Source organism: Spodoptera frugiperda, chromosome 1 (assembly GCF_023101765.2).
Source record: "Spodoptera frugiperda isolate SF20-4 chromosome 1, AGI-APGP_CSIRO_Sfru_2.0, whole genome shotgun sequence".
Lineage (NCBI taxonomy): Eukaryota > Metazoa > Arthropoda > Insecta > Lepidoptera > Noctuidae > Spodoptera > Spodoptera frugiperda.
In genome coordinates this window covers 8929524-8953718 of record NC_064212.1, presented here as the reverse complement: position 1 = coordinate 8953718, position 24195 = coordinate 8929524, and the positions used below count along the sequence as shown (strand labels likewise).

Sequence of the window (24195 nt, the reverse complement as noted above, 5' to 3'; positions counted from 1 at the left end):
ATTATTAATATGATAGAATTATTATTGCATTATTTTTAATATTCTCAAGTCCTGGGACCTAACTAAAATAAAAGACAGCTTGGGATTATAATGATACTTTATTTATATAACATTAAATAGGTGTCCAACGATTTTTAATTACATTACATTTCCAATCTAATCAACACGATTTAAAAATAAATATTGAGTCTGTGCTCACATAAATAGTAATATTTTAATGTTATAGATTTTTGAAAGGCGCAAATATTTCGAAAATAACTTTGTTACCCTATACATAAAGCATTTAATAATTATGTTTCTACCATTTTTTTTTTTGTAGAAATAACAGGTACCTTATTCTGTAAACTTGCTTAGATGACCTTAGCAAGTATTAACTTCGGAAGATATAATGACAACACCAATAACTTGAAATTATTTGTAGAAATGAAATACTAGTAGTTAACATAAAATAACTAGCTAACCTCAAAGGTTGAATATACAATATTTAAATACTGGTTGGAAGATTACTCATTGTCAAATACTCTCACAGCAATGTAGGCATAACATTATACTGTGTGATTTAATCAAAATATCCTGTAGTTACATATGTACAAGTAGCAATGGTTACTTGGATATTCAAACAACAATATATGTGTAGAATACAGAAATTATTCATGTTTACAATAGTTCTTATTATTATCTACATTGTATCTGTATTTTGTATACATACATTTGTCCTGATCGCTACTGCAAATAGGTATGTACAAAGCAAAAGTATTTTTAAAGGAATTCTTAAAGTTCAGAAATATAATATAACTGTTTAGAAAATGGGAATGTAGTTGTCAATCTTAGCACGGTGCTTTTGTGCCACACACTCACTAATCCATACAATGTTTCGGCATTCTTGTTCCTTTAGCTTCAGGTAAGAATAGAATACCCCAAAGTGGAATTGTTGCAGGAATGCATGGACATTGAGGCTCACCTGAAATGGTTAAAATATCATGATGTTAATAATGATATAATTGTTATGAAAAATATGTATGAATATTCATAATTACTATTAATAATGCAACAATAAAAAAAAAAATTTTTCAATAAACTCTTGTAAGTGAACTCTAATTCTTATAAGATTAAAATTCTAATTATTAAAACTATAAAAAGTAGTTATGAAGTATAAATCTAAAGATACCAAATAAATACAATTTTAAACTAACCTCATGCTCAAAGAACTTGTCCTCCAAGGTCTTATCACCAACATTAGTGCCAGCGCCCTCAAACAATGCTTGGTACTCAGCATAATACTCAGCAACAGCCTTAACCTGCTCGTAATCGTCAGCTCTGGCAAGAGCAGCCAATCCATCAGGGTTCAGTTTGCCACAGCGTGGGTACAGCTTAGCACGGTCATCCTTGGACAATTCTGTCCCGAAAGAGTTGATAGTAATGATGATTGCACGGCGATCAGCTTCAAACTGTAAATATTATTAAAATAAATAAACACAGAAACATGGTGAAAAGAATTGGCTCCATGTTTCATATTGTTTATGAAAATGTAATGAATCTAATGAATGAATGATGTATGATATAAATGTATATAAACAACTTACGGCCAGTATTTCACACATAACATCAGCAGTAGTTTCACCAATCTGCTTGCAGAAATCATAGAAGGCTTCCAAGTAAGCCTTGTACAGAGTGTTACGAATGATCTCAATATTCATCTCATCCAAGTCTTGCTCACTGATGCAGTCCACAAAGAAGGGGGCCAATGGGGTGTCGACAAGGACTGCATTGTACAGTTCAGCAGGTGTTGCAGCAACATGGATGGCTTCCATTTGCTCGAAGGAGCCCAAGGGGTGGCATTTGGGAATGAGCTCAGAAATGGGCCTCTGGTGTAGAGTACCAGTGATCAACAAGATGATGTTGTCAATCATGTAACTGTAAGTAATGAAGTCCAAGAAGGTAGAGAGAGGCTCCACTGAATGATTCCTTAGATGCTGGAATTCAATTACGAGCTTCTCGCGAAGCTTATCGTCAATTGTAGAGACGGAAAGTGGGCTGGGCTCATTAGCAAGGAACGTACCGTAGTCGGTGCCCTGCAGATGAAGCTTTAGATCTGTAAACAATAATGAAATGTCAAATGATAGTATCGTGAATATAATTTGTCCACAGCAGTAACTAGTGAGCACCAATGCCAATTGTAGAATGTAACATATTATACAACAATCTACAAACCTTCCAGGGTCTCGCATTGCACCAAGTTAAGGTAGTCAGCCTGCTTCAGGATTCCACACTTGAAACCACGGCACAGTCCTTCTAAATATCCAGCATCGATGTTAAAAATGCACCCCTTCATTTTGCTTCTGTTTTCTTTTTACTGAAACAGTTTAACTTTACCCTATTGGATATTTTAGACAACTCAAATCAGTAAAAATGCCCAAAGAGACACAGAAGAAGGAAATCAATTGAGGTGGTGATCAATGATCATATGATGTAACCATAGACAAGTGTTTTCTTTTTTTGTTTTTTTAAGAAAATGAACATTCATATTTTTAACGTTAATTAATAAAAATAAGAGTATCTGATTTTATTTAAATCTGAAACAGAAAATAATCGTATTAAAAAGAAATTGTCTCAAAATGTAACATTTTTGTTTTAAATAGTTTCCTACAAATAACTTTTTTGTGCAGCAATAAGAAAAGAGAACACTTTATTGTCTGAACTAGGTCTATCTACTGTTTCAAACAATTTTATGTATGTATCAATTTTATTTCAGCAGCAGCCAAATGGATGTAATCAAGACGTAATATGCTAAAATTGCAGCAGCATCAGTTCAAGGGAATTTTTAACGTCCTTAAATTGATCAAGTCTCAAAATGCAACCAAGTTCAAGCCGTGAACAAGTAAAAAATTAAGAAGATCAAGTCAGTTTATGAATCAAATATATAACGAATTTGTATGAAAAATCTTGAAAATTTTTAAAGAAAATGAAACTCGGATGAGTTTGGGATGAAACTGCAAAGGTTGTCTATGACAAAAGCAATAATGAACGAACGAACTATCATCATTTATGATTCATGAATGAATATTAGTAGGTAGTTGATGTCAGCTGATGTCAACTTGACACTTGGTTCAATATGTCAAGGGTCAACTGATTGACAGACTGCTGTAAAAACTGAAAAATTGTGTTTATTGTTGTTGACGTGTCGTAATTAGTATTATAGTTTCAAATATTGTCCAAAGCTTAAAAGATGGATTCGTCTTACAATAATCCTATAAGGCAACGAATTAATAAAATTTTCGATAGTCATATACTATCTGATAATACAGATGCATTGCATTCTGTGTCTGGATTTTGTTCATCAAACTCTGCATACACAAGGCGAGTTATCGTAAATGAAATTGAAAAGAAGGATATGTTGGTAAATAAAACTGTACTAACAGAGTACAATAAGGTGAAAGATAAGCTGCAAGTGTTACTCGACTCCCTGTCGTCCTTAGATGTCGCAGTTAAAGATATGTCGAGGAGACTATCTGATTCGAAAAACAAAACCCACCATCTCATAACTCAAACAACTAAGCTCAAAGACGAACGAAAAAAGACAGAAAAAAAGCAAGCATGGGTGGAAGCATTTGTCCAAGAATTCCAGTTGTCACCAGAACAAAATGAGTATCTATACAATGTTTCAGTCAAAACTCCTTTAACACATGATTTCTTTGGAACATTATCCCATATAGAGAAACTGTATAGTAACTGTAAAACACTTATAAAGTGTTGGCACCAGACCTCTGCATTTGACATCATGGAGACTGTTGGCTTACAACAAGAAGTTGCTATAGAAAAATTGTATCATTGGACCATTGGGGCCTGCCTCAGTACAGACTCACCCAACAATGCTTTGGTCCCTACTGCTTTGGCAAAATTTCAGAATAGGCAAGTCCTATTTTCTAATATCATTGATGAATATAGTTCTGCCCGGAAGGCAACAATAGTGCAAATGTTTATTGATGCCCTGACTAAGGGTACAGATGGTTCTAAACCAATTGAATTTTATGCAAATGATGCTAAACGGTATATTGGAGATATATTAACCTGGGTGTACCAAGTAATACCAATAGAAAAAGAAAATCTTTCTACTTTATTTAAGTACTGCAATATGCCTGAAAAAAATCAACTTATCATAGATGCTTTGACCAATATTATGGAAGCTCTGTGTCCTCTACTCAAAGTGAGAGCAGAACTGATATTGAAGCCTGATAAAGATCCTCTTGTCCTGTGGTCCATAACTAATTTAATAATTTACTACAAGGATGTAATACAAGCTGTTATATCAAATGGTCACCTGATAAACACTTTTGAAGAACTCCTGAAAAAAAGTGAAGAAGTTTTTGTTATAACTTTGGATAGCAAAATTCAGAAGGAACTTAGCCATGGAGTTAAAGCTCCACCAGTTGATTTAAACCCTTCTATAGTGGTAACAGATTTGGTCAGTTTCCTTCGTGATTTGTTGGCCATCATGAATGTGTCCCACAACATAAATACTGCTGACAGAAAATTGATAATAACACACATATTAGACCCATTACTACATGCTATAAATGAAACTGCTTGCCATTTAAGTTCCACTGACATGTCAGTATATTTGTTGAATTGTATCTATCACATACAGTGTACCTTATCACTTTATACCATAATGGATGAATATAATGAAAGGTTACAAGCACAATCTGAAGCTCAAATAGATACTCTTACTTCTGAGCAAGCCAGTTACCTGGTTGCTAATTTGAATTTGGGTCCTATTTATACTATTCTCCAAGAAAAAATAAGTGGCCCTTTATCAGCAATACCTGGAATGGATACATCAACATTAAAAACATTTCTTAACAAATTTGATATGTTTCTAGTATCTCCAGATGTATACATGTTGCCACAACTGAATTTGCTGTTGAGTCACACTCACAAGTCATTAGTTAAAAAACGAGCCTTTGAAGTAATATTTGCTATTTACACTCAATTATATCAAGCTGTTCATGACCCATTGAATGGATATGCTGAACCACATACTATTGTTCGTAGAAAGCCAGAAGAAGTCAACAAGCTACTTGTGTAAAAAAAGTATTCTTAAATATAATTAATTACCTATTTAAATTATTGTTATATGGATTAGATTAGATACTGTATATGTAAATATCAAAAATATAAAATGAAATGTTAAACCATTTTTTATTTAAGTAATTTCCCTTATCCCCAGACCCCAGTCCCAGAATTAGTCGAATCCCTAATTCCCAAATGGCCCGAAACACACTTGTAGTTGGCGCCGATTGCTTACGGTCAAGTGACTCGTTTGTTACTTATTGCATTAAACAAATTATTTTTTCTACATGGAAGTTGTAACTGTAGTAGTAGGTACTACCTTATCAATCCTTTTTGTTACCTTCAAAAAGTATTCATACGTATGAGGAGATGTCAGTACTACTTTTCACCTGCATTGCAGCTGATTGTGCAGCAAGCAAAGGAGTGCTGGATCAGAATTACTATTAGTCTCCGTGGCCGGTACAAAGACCATTTTTGTCTGTGTTTATAAGACCTTTGTTATTTACTTTATACTGTAATTTTATAGTGTTCATGGTGTATCTTAATTCTGAAGCATTATGTAATTTTCAACAACAACTATTTTATTTCCGTAAATGTTACAATACGGGTGATTCAATAGCCACAGTTTCATTTACAATTTAAAAAAAATATACATCAAATGTTTAACGTCAAAATCATACGTCATCTTAATGTCAAATGAACATTAAATCAGGATCAATGCGTGCAAGAAATGAATATTTTTAATTTTATGAAATTGGTCTATGAATAATTGATAAAATATGGGTTCACGACAAATTACTGAGAAGTCTTTGTCTATGTTAAGGTCCTTACCGAGAATATCTCTTGGTAATATTCGTAACAATCCTAAATCCAGGCAAAATGTAAGTTGTTTTGCTACATGCTAAAATAACCTACATGATCTTATATACAGCTTATTAAATGTTGTGAATTTTGGTATTGCAGCCAAAAAGAGGCCGCGGTCAACACGGAGGAGACAAGCATGGCGCTGGTAATAAAGGATCAGGCCAACGTCAGAACTATATGAGATTAGGTTATGAAACTGGAAACAACCCATTCTATTTGCGAGTGCCTCAAGAACATTATTACAGAGGCCATCAGTAAGTTAACAAACTTTTCTTTGAAGTACTTCTTTAATTTAATAATCTCTGTCATCTTAATTAGAAAATCTATGTTAAGTTTGCCTCAATAATCAATCATACTAATTTGTTTTATATTTAAGGATTAATAGCTTCCTAATAAACAGCTTCCATGTTACCTAGGAAATCAACTCTCTAGGAACAATATTTGTGATCTCTTATTAGTTTTTTTCTTTGTACAGTAATTTTGTTACATAAACAACTCATTCATTATATTGTATACAAGTAATTGATTTTTTTCAGTCTAAGGAGAGAATATCCGCCACTGTCACTACATCAGCTACAGAGTATTATTGATAAAGATCGCTTGGATATAACTAAACCTATAGATATTGCAAGTATTATCAAATCAGGTCTCTACAATTTCTTCCCTGATCAGAAGCAATTTGGTGTCCAGCTCACAGATGAAGGAGCAGATTTCTTTGCGGCAAAGATAAATATTGAAGTCCAGTGGGCCAGTGAACAAGTTATTGCTGCCATCGAGAAGAACGGTGGAGTTATTACAACTGCTTACTATGATCCCCATAGTTTGATGTTACTCAAGAACCCTAAAAAGTTTTTCGAGTCAGGTCAAGCAATTCCTAGGAGGATGATCCCACCACCTGATGCTATTGAATACTACACTAGTGCTAAGACACGGGGCTACCTGGCTGATCCAGAAGAAATTTCAAAAGAAAGGCTAAAATTAGCCCAGAAGTATGGCTACACTTTACCTAACATTGAAAATGAACCAAACTACAATATGTTAAATGAAAGGAAAGATCCTAGACAAATATTTTACGGATTGGAGCCTGGTTGGGTCATCAATTTGAAGGAGAAGTGTATACTTAAGCCAAAAGATCTAGAATTGTTAAAATTCTACAGTACATAAGATGGTAACGAAATTTTATTGCTAAATATAGGTACTTATAGACATTATTTGTTGTTTCTCTTTTCTTATTTCAGCTTTATCTCTATGAGATCTAATAAATAATTGTAACCAGACCGATACTGGCCTACAGTTTAGGACTCCTTTCCTATATCTATATAACTCATCGAACTAACTATGGCACCTGCTATAGTTTTGAGGCAAACTTAAGACAGATTTTTCATTTTAATATAACTTTCAGATTAGGTAAACCGCAAGCTATATTAAAATAAAAAATACAATAGAACAAAAAAAAACCTGAAGCATATCAGAAGCAATCGCACTTGCGTCCACAAAATTACATAATGAGGCATTTACGAGTATCCCTATAGTCTTGTAATATCTTCCTAACACAGCTTTGGCTTTTCCACCAGAGATGTGTTATGTATAATATATCTCGTACCCTTATCAAGCAGTGTTCCATTTTCAACTCTGGGCTTTGGGCGTTAACGATTAAATTGCGGGGCAATTCATATTCGGAGGTTCTATAAGTGAAGTCAACTTCGTAACTACAGTGTTGTTAAATTATTAAGAAGACTATTTCGAAGGTCAATTCACATTAGAGCAGAGTCAAAGAAATGGATAATTTTCCTTCTGCCATAAAAAGAACATGTATGCACGATGTGAATTGACCCAAGTATGTAGGGGAATGAGTCGCTATAATAAAAAAATAAACTATACTCTTTTCTGGTGTAAATTTATTCACTTTCTCAAGAAACCGCAAACCATTAGTAACATATTTAAATCAGAAGGTACATTACTGATACTAATATTAGTATCCTGACATTATTGTTAGTCCCATAAGTACTTTTTTTCAAAGATATTCTTACATTCAAACACAGTATAACTTACAAGAAAGTGTGCTGTTAAATATTACAATTATTAATATCTGTAGTGGTCTGGCTTGTATGGCCCCTCGACAGGGACGCCGATGTATTTAGCTTGTTTAGGCGTGAGCTTAGTTAGTTTTACACCAAGATGGTCCAAATGTAAGGCAGCCACTTCTTCATCCAACTTCTTAGGCAGGGTGTGAACTCCAACAGGGTATACATTGTGCCTTGTCCAAAGTTCGATCTGAGCCAGAACTTGGTTAGTGAAAGAGTTTGACATGACGAATGATGAATGTCCTGTGGCACATCCTAAGTTAACAAGACGTCCCGCTGCCAAGACAATGATGTGGTTTCCATTGTCAAGCTCATAGCGGTCTACTTGTGGTTTAATGTTTACTTTCTTGGCATTGTTTTCGAGCCAAGCAACATCTACTTCACAGTCGAAGTGACCAATATTACAAACAATTGCATCATCTTTCATTTTCAAGAAGTGTTCCTTGCAAATAATGTCTAAGTTTCCTGTAGTAGTGACAAATATCTGTCCCACTTCAGCAGCCTCATCCATGGTTGTTACCTGGAATCCTTCCATAGCTGCTTGTAGGGCATTAATGGGATCTATTTCAGTGACAATAACTCTGCCTCCAAATCCTTTAAATGCTTGAGCGCATCCTTTACCGACATCACCGTAGCCAGCGACTACGCACACTTTACCAGCAACCATGATATCTGTAGCTCTTTTAATTCCATCTAGCAATGATTCTCTGCATCCATACAAATTATCGAATTTGCTCTTAGTGACTGAGTCGTTTACATTGATGGCAGGTACCTTCAGTAAACCTTCACGGAACATTTTGTACAAATTGTGTACACCAGTGGTAGTTTCTTCAGAAATACCCTTAATGCCCTCTAAATATTGCGGGAACTTCTTGTGAACCAAGTTCGTTAAGTCGCCACCATCGTCCAGGATCATGTTAAGTGGCTGAAATAAGAAAATAAATGCGTTTAAAGCATATTTTTGGGTGTGCACATGAATGGTTGAAGGACAGAATAATTTGAAGTCTTCATTGATCATTTTTTTTCGAAACTGTACGAACTAGGGAAATACGAAAATCACTTTGCCCATGTCTATTAGGTCATGCGACGGCTATATTTTAAATGGTATTTATTATTGCGAATAATGTTTCCCTGTAAGTAACATAGACATTTCTAATCAGCCTAAAGGAAAAATATTTAGTCCTTACCACACGTCTTAAGGAAAACTGCATTAAGGTAAATATTATTAATTTTATCCTCTTGAGTATTTGTAATACATGTATGTAGGAGAATCCATTATTTACCTTTCCATTAGGGAATACTAATGTCTGCTCAATGCACCATACGTATTCCTCTTCAGTTTCTCCCTTCCAGGCGTAGATCGGGATACCTACGGCAACCAAAGCCGCAGCCGCTTCATCCTGTGTACTGAAGATGTTGCTGCTGGACCACTGTACCTGTAATTACAAATTAATCGTATCCATAAATGTCTAGTATTTAAAAAAAGAGTTTCCTGTCTTTTATCATATAATTATTATTTAATTCTGTTCACATAACGCATACGTCGATACAATTTTACATGACAATAGTATAATTCTTATAAATGGCTAAAAGAAGATGTTACTGTAACGGAAATGACTAAACACAATAATAATATTACCAATTGAATACAATTCATGAATTGCAAAAACTATTTCATAATAATTGAAGCAAACATACAGATCTCTGATCAGAGGTTAACGATAAGAGAGGTCAAGAGGCGATGATAAATATCAGCACAATTCTTACACATTATTTACATTACTTACAGAAATAAGATAACAAAATATATTCTTTAATCTTTGACACCTTCTTATACATATGTAATAGCAAACATATTGTTACTAATCATAGACATCTTTTGTTAACATTTCTAACTACATACAAGGATTGTGTATAGGGTGATGGTGTGATAAGGATTGTGACTATAGCATAGTTGCGCAGAAGTTTAAAAAAGTATACACTATCTAACTTTATTGCAGTTAAGTTACTAAGGTCAACATGCTATAATCGATAGATAGGGTGGGCACAGGGTGCTCATATCTTAGTCTTTAGTTGAAAGGGAAAACATGTTTTGCAATTGCTATATCAAGTTTTTCTTAAGGTTATCACAATATTATAGAATAAAAAAATAATGAAATCATTTAAGTAGTTTTACATCAATATTTTCTGTTTTAATAATAGGTACACGATATGGCTACTCGAGTAGATAAAATAATTTAATAAAGTTTGGTTTATAATATTAGTACTTATAGGTAGATTTATTGAACTAGGGTACCTATTTATCCTAATTACCTTGGATTGACTGCCTTACTGCATAACTTGTTTCTGGTTCAATACGCGAGTTCTTTCTTTGTGTGATTCACAAATTGAAAATGTTGTTCTGACTCTGAGTTTGTGCACTATGTGTTCGGTGATTGTAAATAAGGCACAATGGAATTTCTTAGTTTAGCCGCATTTTATAGGATATAATATTAAAGAAATAAAAAAGGAAACATAATACACAGCTTAAACTCAATTAAAAAAGGACCTGCATATGAGACATTTCTGTACTTTATAGTGTGTAGTTGTAAATATTCGTGTAACTCGACATATCGCTAAAATCAACATAGGTATCTAGGTACAAGGTTAGTAGTAACCTAGGTAATCGCAATTCGCTCCAGAAATGTCGTAGAATTAAGATATGCACTTAACAAATTAAGTTGACTAATGCTTGAAATACTAGAGGTAAGCAAATCAAATTATTATATTGATTAGGAAAGTCGATACTTCCTCAAGGTATCAAAGATAACAAGAACTACATACCTATATCAAGCACTTAAGTATAACACAATTTGATAAGTGCTGAATCTTTTTATTATTTTTTATCAATATCTGATAAAATCTATTCTGGATTATAGTGTCAATATTGATGTTTCTATCTTTGATTGAGATATATTACTTAATCCATAGGAGAAGGCCTGTTCTAGTAGTAGAAAAATAATATACTAGGTATTATTACATGCTAGAATTCGTACTGGTTAAGGTTTAAATAAATCATGCTAGCATGGATTTATCATGCTAGATTTTTAAATAATCTAGCATGATAAATCCTGGGAATAGGTTCTGTAGGAATTTCTTGTAGCAGTGCATTCTGATTTTATTAACATACATACATTAATTAAAATGATACAATCTATCAAATAAAATTAGTGGATGTGATAAGTAACTATGTACCGTTATTATCTGCATGTAATAGGTACATTCAATTGATGCATCAAAATGTATCTAGTTTATTTTCTGAAATATGAAAGGTTATAGAACTTACCTCAGCTCCAAGCTCTACAAGAGTTTCTATGAGGACAGCTGTCTGCACAGTCATGTGGAGACTGCCAGCAATTCTAGCTCCTTTAAGGATTTTGCTAGGAGCATATTTGCGGCGACATGCCATCAAACCGGGCATCTCTTTCTCTGCCAACATGATTTCTTTGCGGCCAAGCTCAGCCAACTTCTCATCAGCTGTAGGAAATAAATATATCTCTTAGTTACTTTTCTTTAACTTATAGTCAGTATTTAGGTAGGTACTAATTTTTACTGTGCACAAGAGTAAAGAGTAGAAAACAACTTTAATTAATTTACTAAGTCGGTACCAGTCAATGTAATTTTAATATCCATGTAATTTTAATTTTTATTTATACTGAATGAATTGAAAGACACAAATAAAGATTATTTTAAGTATGATTGCTACAGCTAATAAGTACTTATAAATGAAAAAGTAAATGACTAGACAATAGACACATGATTGTAAGAGAAGATGATTTATAGAATAATATTATTTGCATAATTTATTTTTGATAAGCTCATAATATATGGTTAGGTACTCATGATAGGCAATGTATTAAGATTATTGCAAAAATGACTGGTTGTTAGTTAGGTACCATAAATAAACCTTTTTGATTTTATTATACTAATACTGTGATTATATAAAGGTCTAAAACATAAAATAATTGGTATTAATTTTATGTCTGTTTTAATTGATTAAAATTTACTGTACTTAGGTAAAAAACATTTACGTCATATTATATTGTATAAACGGCTAACCAGTCGCACTACGTAATTACTTAACTGACTTATTTTTTGTTAAATTAGGTACCTACTTATATCAAGTAGGTAGATATCTACCTAGGATAGGTACATGATAATCCTTTTAATTGAGTGGGTAAATACAAACAAATTAAGATAACAGATACCATCAGAATAATGACTGATAAATGATAAGATATATCATTATGAATTATAAGAAGATGCAGAACTATCAAATAATGTTTCATAGGAAGCGTTGAAGGCGATTCGGCATGGTTTGGATAACCTACAAAAAGTTATCGTTCTAATAAATGCAGACACCTATCCTATTATCAGTGGAAATATATGCAAATATTAATTAATCTTAGCTATTAAGCAAAAAAGTTTGTGGTGAATTAAACACGGAATGGAATAATGCAATATTTACTCACCAATTTTGTACGGGGGCTTCATGATTATTGTTTATATATTTCACACAAGTACAAAAATTATTCGGTAGAAATTTCTGATCCAAAGTCAGATAAAAGCTAAGATGTATTTATTAAAACAATATCTACAATAAAACAAACTTAGCACATGGAGGCAACAGAAATCGGCCCGGTAACACGACCTAACCCGACCACAGATGTTTCTAAAATAACGTTCCTCTCCTCTTTCGCTGACATCTGCCGCAGCCACATTAATATATACTCAGCAGTGAGTAAATCAAAGAATAGGTATAATAGGTACTTAGCTAGTTATATAACGTAAAAGTATATAATTTATTTAAAGCATTAATAAATAAGTAATTTTTTTATAGGTATTTTATGATTACGCCATGACAGACATCACATCTGTTTTTTGGTTCTGTGATGTTTTGTTCTGCCATGTTTTGTTATTATGTCCTACATACATACTTATTATAATATTTGATGTCTAGGTAATGTTACAGTTACTAGGTGATCTACCACCACTCGGCACGCCAATAATGAGCCTGTTCGACGCGAGCGGTACCTATACTACGGCTTCACAAAAGCCGGTGTCACAAACAGTGCAACGCGTTGTTAGAGGTTCTTCAAGATTCTGGATCGTTTACTTCATTTTTGAAGGTCGTGCCCTTGAAAGTCTTTCATTGCTTTCTGTGATAGTTCACCTTGCCCTGTTTTCGGCTTCTCTCAAGGTTTTCATAACAGAGAGTGCAGTGTGATCGGCCACACCATCGGCGATCGGCTGGGTGATCGCACATGTGGTCGTTTTCGGTTTTCCCTTTCTTAATTTGTCGATAATGGGGGCAATGTGACCGAAATACCCAAGAATCCATTGATAGCACTCGGTCAACAGTCTGTGACGCTATCGATGGCCAAATCCTCATCCCCCATTTCTAAATGGCCGGCAACGCAATTGTAACTCTTATTGTGATTCTTACTTATCAGCTAATCCGTGTCCACGTCTGCCGACCTATTTTGTAACGCCGGCTCCACACGTTGGCCCCAATATTGGCCCCAACGCTATTCATTGTGGATCTAGAAAATGGCATTGGTCCCAACGTTAGGGCGAGCGTAATCAAAGGAATCTGCGCCAACGCTCGCGATCTGTCCACACGTTGGCGCTGCTCAGTTCCGAGCGAGTGCATACGTCGAGCGAAATGGCTTTCTCAACAAAATCGTCACCGGCTTGGACATAACAAATATAAATGTGCACTCATCATTACTATAAACGCGCTCAGAGCAGTTTCGATTTCGTATCGGACATCTTCACATTGGCGTTGACGGGATAGAACTAGTTTATTAGCCAACGTGTGTACGCCTCACCGAGTTTGCAGTCCAACGTTGGTACGAGCGTTGGGACCAACATGTGGAGCCGGCCTAACGCCGGCTCCACACGTTGGCCCCAATATTGGCCCCAACGCTATTCATCCAACGTGTGGATCTAGAAAATGGCATTGGTCCCAACGTTAGGGCGAGGCTCGTGTCGGTTTCATCAAAGGAATCTGCGCCAACGCTCGCGATCTGTCCACACGTTGGCGCTTTGCTCAGTTCTGTTACAACACGCAGCGAGTGCATACGTCGAGCGAGAATGGCTTTCTCATCCACAAAATCGTCACCGGCTTGGACATAACAAATATAAATGTGCACTCATCATTACTATAAACGCGCTCAGAGCAGTTTCGATTTCTGTATCGGACATCTTCACATTGGCGTTGACGGGATAGAACTAGTTTATTCGCCAACGTATTTTGCAGTCCAACGTTGGTACGAGCGTTGGGACCAACATGTGGAGCCGGCCTAAAAAAAACCGGCCCAGTGGGTGTCGGATGTGCACACGAAGGGTTCTATAAAACAAATGGTACAGACCATTTGTTTTATATTTGCTGTGTTATAGCCGCAATAGAAATACACTATCTGTCCAAAATTTAATTGTCCTTCACGGTTCATGAGATACAGTCTGGTGACAGACGACCAGCAGTCTTCTGGTAATTTGGGCTTCCGTTATTCTTTAGGTGCAGTAATTCTAAAACAGCTACGTTGTGGGTCTAATAGATAATAATATTAACACTGTCAGATATATTGTTATTTTTGAGTTTAGGCTTCTTTTAAGTACCTCTTTGGTTTAGTGAATCCCTATCGGTTATTAATTATATATTTTTATTATAGTATTCTTAAAGGAGAATGCCCAAAAAATCCAGAGTTGATTAAAATAATTCATTTCGAGGTCCCAAATTGAAATTATGTTTTTACTTTTTTTTTGGCCACAAGTGGCCACAACAATAACCGAACGAGCCAGCTGCCTGCAGCGCGTGATTAACTAATTTTTTCTTTGTTTTTTTTTATGTACCAATGAAAAAGGTAAGGAATAATATTTACAAGAATTACGAGTAATCCCCCACCACCCAAACGTATAAGATTTAAAGTGACTTAAATCGAAGCATTCCAATATTATCGAAATCCTTTCACATTTATGATTTAAAGTGACTTAAATCGAAGGAAAGACCATACAAAGTAGACCATGATAAACTGATGTTTTTTTATTATTTGAGGATTAAGGTTTAATCGCAAATAGTTGGTATTGAATTTGCCCAATTCAATTTGGGGTATAGTATGTTTATTCTACCTTGTCACATATAAATTATTTTAATCGATTCTGCTGTTTCTTTAATCGATTCTTCTTTTGTTGCTCTATCTATACTCTGAATTGGTACGGGTCTGCGGACGGCGAGCAAGGGTAGCTCCGTTCGACCAGAACAAGACCCATGCTTACGGCGCGTCGCATTCCGCGCGCGCCCTAAAGGGTCATCAAAACACCGCAGATGTGGCCCCCAGTAGGGTTGACTCCTCATCCGGAGCTGCGGACTACCTAGCGGATTTACCGGATGATCCGGTTCGAAAAGCAGGAGTAGGAACGGGATGGTTTTTAGTCAGTAAGAGTGACACTCCCTCTTACCTCGTTCAAGGCGGGAGAAGTTATTAGGTGATATTCCCCCCTCCCCCTCAAATAAAAAACAAACTGAATTTCGAAATCATTAGCCTATGTATTATACACTGAACTATGTATTATAGTCCCCAGTAAGCACCATTAGGTCATGTGGCAGGATATACTTACACTTATTTTAAAGTACTCGGAAGTCCCATGGAAATAATGTCTTAAACTGGAATAATAAAAAAATAAACTTAGGTAAATATAAATAATACAACATTTAACTTCTAAATTGTTTAATCACCATAGAACAGTTTACAGGGTAGCAGATAGTCATAGTCAAAACGAATGAAAATATACGCCGTAACAAAACAACTAATTGATTTTAGATTCGCGCAGGAAAAGTGGGTGGTATTCATTGACTCGATGCCTATGATTCTAATTCAGAACCTTTCATGGCATGGCACTAGTCCTCACATATTCTCCTATCATACTTAAATATAAGTACATACGTAACTTGTATGACATTTGGAATACTTTTTCTGATTTTTTTTTATATCCAAATGGTATTTTTATTCAAATATATATTGTATTATGTATAAAGTAAATAAAACAAGTAATCGGTAGTAATGACACACTTCACGTAGTAAATTCTTGCATAATTCGCGCAAACATCATTCCTATCAGTGATGCTCACAGACTAGCAGACACTCAACAAGTCAATTGAAATTAAATAACATTAAGGGTATTTTCATACTTAAGTTATCACACTTAAGTCCTAAACCTGAAGAGTATAAAAAGAATTCTATCCGTTAAAACGGAACGAATTGGTTAAAATATTAGTCACGAGTTCTGGAACTGGACTAAACATTGATAACAGCGAGTTAGATTGAGTTATCGTACATTTGTCTAAAAGCAAGTTTGATCGACAAAGTAAGACAAAATAGATATTTGAATAAACAACAAGTGATTGCGCGTACCAGAGGAGGCAAAATATAACATGTAATATTTCAACATAATAAATCGAACTGAGTCACGCTTTGAGCTAGTCGACAACGACACGATATCGGCGGCCTCATAGTGTTTATGATATGATAAGGTCACGATAACAGCAACAAACCTGACAGTTGCCGAATGTGATAGCCGAAAAACGTCTTGTAAGGCTTTAAGTTTTTTAATATAAAAAAAAGACTCTGCCTACTTATGTAAATTAACTGCATTTTAGATCATCACTTTATAAAAGAAAAACAAAACGATACGAAAATAAATATTTAGTGAAGATACCCCTTTTGAAATTTGATAATTGTGAATATCATTATGGTCAACGAAAAGCATCAACATTATGGCAATATCTATCATCAGCCCAAAGGTGTTATTTCAACAAATGGTCTGCTTGGTCTTTCAGGTTTTGCCATTTTAACACATAATAAGAAAAAAAAGTTTTAATTACATATGTACAATAATGTGATATTGAGATCAGAAGGCAAGGACACTTTTTATTCATCACAAAGGAAGATTTAAGAGATTTTTGAGATAGGTAAGCTTATTACTTTTTCATAAATATTTAGTGGTTTTAGAATTGATCTTTTAAAAGTAACCGTTTACATCACTTGCCGGTGAAGCGCGTATTTTATTCCGCTTACCTGCCTAAGCTCTGATAAAAACCATCTGACATCATAGTAAATCATTTGAAAAGATTACGATTGTATTAAGTTATGCCACTAATTGGGTAGTTTCCTCAGTCAAAAATATTTTTTTTCGACTTCTCAGAACAATAAACAATAAAAAAATAATCACACTTTCACTCATATATTTGATGATCTACCTAATGTTCGAAATTTTCTAGCAAATTATCTAGAAATAAGTTTGCTATTTGACGTAAAAATCTGATGACGTCATAACACACTATTTCATACAAAATTCATAGAAAATATCGTTGTTGAAGTTTAAATAAAATTTAAAACATAACAATTTGACCAGTAGGAAACTAGCCTATTAATGTTAAAACGGTAGGCAATAACTAAGATAAAAAGTATGTGAGATAATCAGAAATGTAGCTTTCGGCACATTACACGATTATACTATTAGCAGATTCTTTCAGATGGCGATTTTTATAATAGTTCCAGAATATTCTGATATTTTTCTACTTCGTTTTCATAGGGCGCCGTGCAAGTTTATTGATGAAACGTTTCCCAACAACTTTGTATGATATATTTTCAGATTTGACTTGAATTGCGATGAATAAAAAAAGAATCGTCGCCAATATGGCGTCCTTCAGTCTCTAGTAATGTCGACGGAATCTTAAACATACATTAATATACCGAATTTCCATTATGATCGACAATGCCTAAGTTTATAAAATATCAGAGATAATCATGCACGCATCGACACATGCATTCCTATCCATCCATAAAATCTTTCATACATCTTACAAAACATAATAATAATTTATAAAATTCATAATCCCTTGCACATGTGCATGCCTAAAATAACATACGTCACCTCTCACACATCTCTTTCAAACTATCACTTTATCTCACATAAGTAAAGATACCACAGCCACTGTCTGTATTTATAATACCAAATAGGAAAAATGCTTCAACTTTAAGATAATAATTATGGAAAATTATGGTCAGGCACATATATTAAAGTTTCAATAATGCTACGCTAAGTGCATTGTTCGGGGCCAAAAATCACTAGGTGATTTAAGAAAAAGCCATTACAAATAATATTAGCATTTTTCTTATATGTAAAATATCAGTTAACATAATAAAATTTTACTAGTTCATAAACATTCATCCATTTTTGACTTTGTTACTGGTTACAATTAATTTAACAGACTGTTTTGTCATGGTACAATGCTCATTAAATAAAATAAAGCAATGGATGTTACTATGCTACAGTAATGGTAACATGTTACTAAAGTAGAGAAATATTCATTTATTATGTAATATAATAGATGTACAATACATACTTGAATATTAATTACTTATAAAGGCTATATAAGCCAGTGAACACGAGATAACTACTTTATAAAATGTTGGCAATAGATTAAAATAATACAGGCCTCTAACAAATGCACCTAACGACTTATTAATATGGACATAATATGCCTGCCAACACAGTTGAGACTACCAGCGGCAAATTATCTCAAGCTGCATTGTTTCACGTAGAAGTTTTACAACAGGTTCAAATCTGAAAGGAAAATATTAAAATTGAATATTTTTGTTTTATATTATAATTTTCGTGAGATATTAAAAAAATAATTATTATGATTTTCGGCTTACTCACGTAACTATTTGACGAGGAATTCGATTAGTAAGCCGAAATTCATGATAATTAACGATTTTTTTTTGGGTCTCTCTAAAAAAATACTACATATTTATTTTCTTATTCATAAATTATTGAGTAAAAGAGTTATATTGTTTCACTAGAAAATGTTCCACCACAAGAGAATATTGGTTAAAGAAAAATCTACAAAATTTTTAAATTGAGTTCTTAGTTACTTAAGTACTCAATTTAAAAATTTGCTATCATGTAGTGTTTTAAAACCTTTTTACCCGACTTGGGAGTAGGTTTCTAAACTATCGACCCGGATAAAAGCAAGAAAAGTTTACAAACCAGCTAGTGAGAGGCGTTTGATGCTTGAGCTTGCGTATTTCCTTGGTTGCCCAGTTTGCAAGTGCCTTGGTGCGAGGAGTGCGGGAGCGTCGAGCGGCCTGCAGCAAGTCCAACAGGGGCCGAGTCTCCAGCAGTGGCAGGACGCGCTGTCCGAACACCGTGCACAGGTCCCCGGTCAGACCCGCGATCACCGACATGTGCCCGTCCGTGCGCTCGGGCTCACAGGCTACTTGCATCATGAAGGTCACGATGGCCGGCACGTGAGGCTCCACGAGCGCCACATCCGATCTTACCTGATGATAAAAGATTTCGGGCTTGTAAATATATTTAGATATTCAATTTTAATGGTCCTCTTTAGGGGTGAGTACTTTTATGATTATAGTTTAAATGAGTTGGTGACAAAGTATTTATAAACAGTGTAAACAAAAAATATGAAACTTAACAAAAAGATTTAAATATTACATACCTCGCCAGTAGAGCCCTTCAAGCCTTGGATTATGCCAGTATAAGCTTCCAGCACACTTTCGCGAAGCTCACCTAAATATTCGACCATATCGTAATCATTACGGTCTACTTGAGCATTGCTGGCCTGGAATATAAAAAATGATATAACTGTGAATGAAGTACAAGAGCAGAGCATAATATCAGAAGAATCTAGGGCTCACAGTTGCACATTATTTAAGTGTTCATAATTCATAAAAGTCCAATATAATAGGGAGTGACTCTATTGTCATATTACCACACCAGGCACTATTATTTCACACTTTATCCTATTGTTATCCACAAAAAAATCTGCTGTTGGAAGAGGATACAAGAATATCAGATTAATAGACTGGGTCCAAGAGCTAGCTCCTTGCCAAGGCAACAAAACATTATTAGATTAATGGTTTTAAAAATCATAATACATACCTGCAACAACATTTGCATCACCACATCAAAGTACTTAGCAAAGTCGGGACCAATGCTTAGGGCAATATCTCCAAACACAGACAAAATCTGAGGTTTTACAGATCGATGAATTGATGGATCTCCAAGATTCTCCAACAACAACACTATAATTTCATCACAGTATGGCAGCACCTGTAAAATTATTTTTCCATTTAATTTAATTATGTCAATTTTAATTGGGAAGTAAAGAGAAGTAAAGATTCAGAAAATATGACAAATTATACTAACTTTACTTTTCAATGCGCGGCAGATATCTCCAGTGAGTCCAACAGCTGCTATGCAAACTTGATATTCTTGATGATTTTTAAGCCCAACATATAGGTATCGCTTGAAAGCATCCATGTATTTAAGGAAGCCTTCTCCTAACACCTCAACCAGTGTTGAGACTGCCATCAAAGCATCTTCTTGAACTCCACCAGCTTTACCCGCATTGCCAGCAAACATAGTCAACAGGGCCGTCATTATGGCATCTGATATTTGTGGAGCATCTTCTGGAGTTACCTTACGGAGTACAGACTGCAATGTAGCACACAACAGACTCTGAAGATCATTAAACTGTGAACGATCAGCCTGACTGGAAATATGATTCTCCATTTGTAATACTTGTTGGAGTCTCTCCAAAATAACCATAGTTGTCTTCTGCACTGTTACGTAGCAATCAGTAGGAGAGTTCTTAACCATTTCCATAAGAGCCTCATATGCAGCTGATCTTAAATTATGTTGTGCTGCATCTTGGCGATCAGTAGTTTCGAGAAGCCTCTGAACAATAAAATCAAAGTATTTTGACATGCAATAGGTTTTAGGTTGGTTGGAGTCTCCACAATCAGCAGCTTCGTATGCAGCTTCTGCCAGCCCTGTGAAAGCCCAGCAAACATTAGCAGCTACACGTGGCTCTGCTTTCAGTCCATTGACAAGACTTTCCAAAAGTGGTTTCAGATAGGTTTCATTTATAGCAGCTTCCGGGACAATTTCACAAATTCTTCCAAATGTCCAGGCAGCTGTGTCTCGCACAGCCACACTAGAATCATACATGGCTTCAATCAGAGTTGGCATAGCCTTTTCCACTAAAGGCTTCAGAGTATTTGCTTCAAGTCCACCAAGAATAGAACCGAAGGCCATCAAAGCAGCTTCTCTATACCGCCAATTTTCGTTTTTGATATTGGAATTAATAAACGGTAGTACATGGGGAACAACTTCGTCTTCACAGCAGTTTGACAATAGCATGAGACAAACAGATGCAGCTTTAGAGGGATTCCATTCTAATTCATCTTCTGTATCATCTTGTTTTGTTAATTTTTGCATAAGGACAGGTGCAAGGTATTGCAAGGCCCCTCGAGCATAAAATCTCGAAGTACGTGCTGGTGGTCGACCTGCAGAAAGAGGAAAAAAAATAGATTTTAAAGTCAGCAAAAAAAAATATTATACTGTTCCCACATTGGGTAATTTAGTGACTTACCTGCTTCAGCTGCCTCTACTTCTTCAATTGCAAGATCAATTTCTTCATCACTAACATTAGACCAAAATTCAATGCCTTGAAGTGAAATTTCATCAACATCAGACTTCATAGCTTCTAAAGTGATGGGGAAAAGTGCTTGACCCATGTAAGGTTCCATATATTGGTAGTACAAAGAGAGGATTTTGACCTAAAATAAAAATTAATTTTAATAGTCTCTTTTTACAACCACCTAGGCCAGAATCTAAAAATGACTTTAATTTAAATAAAATGGTATTACAGAAAATAATATTGTAATACTAACTAAGCATTGAAGAGCTGCAACACTAATTCTCATGTCACTTGACTGTGTGGCTTCACATACAACTTCCATAATGAAATTCCTCTCATTTTCTTTATCAAAGTTGGCTTTAGTAAATTCTAATGAGTTTAGTAAAGCTTGAGTGGCAGCAAGACGAACATGGTTGCTGGTTTCAATAGATCTCATTCCATGAATGATAGCAGTTAAAATGGGGTTGCTTTGTTCTGTTAAGACCTCTGCATCAATTTCTTGGCAGATGTAACCTGAAAAGCGAGGTTTTGTATTACTGTAACATGTGTGCTGTGGAGTTTGTTTATCAACAAAAAACAATGAGTGTCCTTAAATACCTACCAATTGCTTCTAATGTTGCTTCTTTTTTAAGTTCTGTAGATTGAGCATTAACAACATTTTCTACAAGGATAGGTATCAGATCATTCCACTGTCCTACAGGAAGTTCTGCCACTGCTACATAGGCCACACATTGAGCAGCTGAGCTAGGCCTACTATTCTCAGTTCCAATTGCCGTTAGAATCTAGAACAAAATAACTCTTTTTGTTAGTTGTGGCTTTAAAAATTTACACTAGCTTTTAAATTATAAAGATACATACATTTTTCTTAATATATAATCTGATGTCCTCAGGAAGAGCTAGCCACCTCTGTTGGTACTGTTGTTTTAGTGTAGGATCCTTAGAGGTGAGGTGGTTTTTTAGCTGTAAACCTGCAGCCATCCTAGCCACCTGGCTGTTTCCTCCCGCAACCAGGACATCAGACAACATTTTGATAAATGTTGTGAAATTGGTAACAGCTGCATGGTCAAGGTAAGTTTCTGCAGCTTCCAATTCATTTCGATCTGTAAAATACAAAATAAGACTATGGGTAAAGAAAAGAAATAGCAATATCAGTTTTTTCTATCATTAATAAAATAGTACCCAGTTCAATGAACTCAAAACATTTCAATAAATTATTTAATTTCAGAAAGGCTAACAGTAAGGGATTTTTAAACATGTTTTGTTCCCTTTATCTAATGTCATGATAAGCTCAACATTTTATTACCTAGTATGATTTGACTAATGAGTACTGAGTATCTCTAACTGGGTGTTGATCTAAATAAAAGTGTTATTTTGAAACATTTGATCATAGTGTTTGATTATATTTGTTTTAGGACAGTGCTGAATCTTGAGTAGGTGTTGACTAATTCTTTAAATAGACTAGGTAAAATAATATAAATGTAAGAATAAAATTGAACATCAATTGAAAATTACACTAGGTATCTGTAATTAACTTAAGAATTTAGAAGTAAGGTAACATTATGTTACATTCTAAAACGTAATTATAATTTTATCAAAATAATGATATTAGTAAAACTGATTGTTAACATGAATGGAATGTCAAGTGTGAAGGATTGCAAATTATAACCTTCAAACCTTGAAGAGAACAGTACCAGGCACCAAGAAATCCAGCAGGGATTTTGAGTAAAAATATTTAAGATGCGTGTCAAAATGTCAAATTGTTTATGAACACCATTGCCGCGTATTGTAAAACTTGAATTGTAGGTGAACCTAGAATTTTCCTTACATGACAGCTAGGCATCTTTGTCATCCACATTCTGTCGTCAACGGCTATCTAGTTAGAAGAAGAACTTAAATTCACACAATCCTTTCTAACTTGAAGTCTTTGAAAACATTGTCGCAATCAAATACATTTTTTAAAACAGTTACGTTAGATGATAAGTCGGTTGACGACCTGAAGCGCCATACATGAACATAAGACGATAAAATGTGATTTCTTACCTGGTGATACAGTCTTTTCTAATATTTGTATGAGTGTTAATGTCGTTTCTGTATGCATTGTTGACACTGTTTCTTCAAAACTTTAGATAATAAAACTGGAAAATGTAAAAATTAGAAACCGGCACACCACCGACGGAAGAACACTCATTGATAAAATGTTACTAGTTGCAAAAAATATAATTAATTACTGAATTACAAAGTCAATGTTGTCACATAATATAGTAGTAACGGTTAAAAGGTAACAATTAAAATATATATTTTTTGAATATTTTATTCTATCAAAATATATTTCTTCTTCTTAGCATTATTCTCTAGCATACATGACCTGTGATATCATCATGTAGGTAACTAGCGGTCGCCGAGGCTTTGCTTATTGTTCGCGTGAAAGTGGGTTAAAGATGTTAAAGATTTACATGCTGTAGATCTCATTTTGGATCTTCCTCCACGCGTCGAGGGGTCCGTGCTCAGGGCGGTACTTGACGTTGCAACCGTCATTGGCTAGGCGACCGTCCTCACGCAGCTTCTCAAACTCTTCCATCCAACCTCTATTTTCATCCCTAATAATTATTACATGTATTTATTCATATTTAA

The 24195-nt window shown here is 34.7% G+C and overlaps 5 protein-coding genes across 5 annotated transcripts; 2 read left to right on the top strand and 3 right to left on the bottom strand.

Moving 5' to 3' along the window:
- Positions 1–79: 79 nt before the first annotated feature.
- LOC118273199 (V-type proton ATPase subunit d) lies at positions 80–2480 on the bottom strand. The gene is made up of 4 exons (XM_035590034.2): positions 2212–2480; positions 1584–2092; positions 1194–1448; positions 80–961 (listed from the first exon to the last, which is right to left on the bottom strand). The coding sequence occupies exons 1-4, from the start codon at positions 2330–2332 to the stop codon at positions 800–802; spliced, it is 1047 nt and encodes a 348-aa protein (XP_035445927.2). The 5' UTR covers positions 2333–2480; the 3' UTR covers positions 80–799.
- Positions 2481–3095: 615 nt separating this feature from the next.
- LOC118273510 (conserved oligomeric Golgi complex subunit 6) lies at positions 3096–5192 on the top strand. Its single transcript, XM_035590505.2, has one exon. The coding sequence runs from the start codon at positions 3227–3229 to the stop codon at positions 5084–5086; it is 1860 nt and encodes a 619-aa protein (XP_035446398.1). The 5' UTR covers positions 3096–3226; the 3' UTR covers positions 5087–5192.
- A 559-nt stretch (positions 5193–5751) lies between these two features.
- LOC118273266 (39S ribosomal protein L15, mitochondrial) lies at positions 5752–7145 on the top strand. Its single transcript, XM_035590160.2, has 3 exons — positions 5752–5951; positions 6034–6188; positions 6471–7145. The coding sequence occupies exons 1-3, from the start codon at positions 5850–5852 to the stop codon at positions 7096–7098; spliced, it is 885 nt and encodes a 294-aa protein (XP_035446053.1). The 5' UTR covers positions 5752–5849; the 3' UTR covers positions 7099–7145.
- Positions 7146–7814: 669 nt separating this feature from the next.
- Positions 7815–13095, bottom strand: LOC118273496 (adenosylhomocysteinase). The gene is made up of 4 exons (XM_035590489.2): positions 12530–13095; positions 11344–11534; positions 9302–9454; positions 7815–8943 (listed from the first exon to the last, which is right to left on the bottom strand). Exons 1-4 carry the CDS (start codon positions 12549–12551, stop codon positions 8017–8019), a joined length of 1293 nt encoding a protein of 430 aa, XP_035446382.1. The 5' UTR covers positions 12552–13095; the 3' UTR covers positions 7815–8016.
- Positions 13096–15770: 2675 nt separating this feature from the next.
- LOC118273495 (importin subunit beta-1) lies at positions 15771–23773 on the bottom strand. Its single transcript, XM_035590487.2, has 10 exons — positions 23605–23773; positions 22423–22664; positions 22166–22346; positions 21818–22077; positions 21517–21703; positions 20289–21430; positions 20022–20192; positions 19579–19701; positions 19113–19405; positions 15771–18686 (listed from the first exon to the last, which is right to left on the bottom strand). Coding segments are annotated over exons 1-10 (2658 nt in total). The 5' UTR covers positions 23663–23773; the 3' UTR covers positions 15771–18685.
- Positions 23774–24195: the final 422 nt, after the last annotated feature.

Coding starts and splice junctions, on each gene's coding strand:
- LOC118273510 (XM_035590505.2), top strand. CDS start 3,227: ATGGATTCGTCTTACAATAATCCTATAAGGCAACGAATTAATAAAATT.
- LOC118273495 (XM_035590487.2), bottom strand. CDS start 23,662: ATGCATACAGAAACGACATTAACACTCATACAAATATTAGAAAAGACT. Junction 22,665..23,604: donor AGAAAAGACTGTATCACCAG/GTAAGAAATCAC, acceptor TGTATTTTACAG/ATCGAAATGAATTGGAAGCT. Junction 20,193..20,288: donor GCCGCGCATTGAAAAGTAAA/GTTAGTATAATT, acceptor ATAATTTTACAG/GTGCTGCCATACTGTGATGA.
- LOC118273266 (XM_035590160.2), top strand. CDS start 5,850: ATGGGTTCACGACAAATTACTGAGAAGTCTTTGTCTATGTTAAGGTCC. Junction 5,952..6,033: donor ATCCTAAATCCAGGCAAAAT/GTAAGTTGTTTT, acceptor TTGGTATTGCAG/CCAAAAAGAGGCCGCGGTCA. Junction 6,189..6,470: donor CATTATTACAGAGGCCATCA/GTAAGTTAACAA, acceptor GATTTTTTTCAG/TCTAAGGAGAGAATATCCGC.
- LOC118273199 (XM_035590034.2), bottom strand. CDS start 2,332: ATGAAGGGGTGCATTTTTAACATCGATGCTGGATATTTAGAAGGACTG. Junction 1,449..1,583: donor TTATGTGTGAAATACTGGCC/GTAAGTTGTTTA, acceptor TAATATTTACAG/TTTGAAGCTGATCGCCGTGC. Junction 962..1,193: donor ACAAGTTCTTTGAGCATGAG/GTTAGTTTAAAA, acceptor TAACCATTTCAG/GTGAGCCTCAATGTCCATGC.
- LOC118273496 (XM_035590489.2), bottom strand. CDS start 12,551: ATGAAGCCCCCGTACAAAATTG. Junction 11,535..12,529: donor GAAGCCCCCGTACAAAATTG/GTGAGTAAATAT, acceptor TATTTCCTACAG/CTGATGAGAAGTTGGCTGAG. Junction 8,944..9,301: donor TAGTATTCCCTAATGGAAAG/GTAAATAATGGA, acceptor TTCTTATTTCAG/CCACTTAACATGATCCTGGA.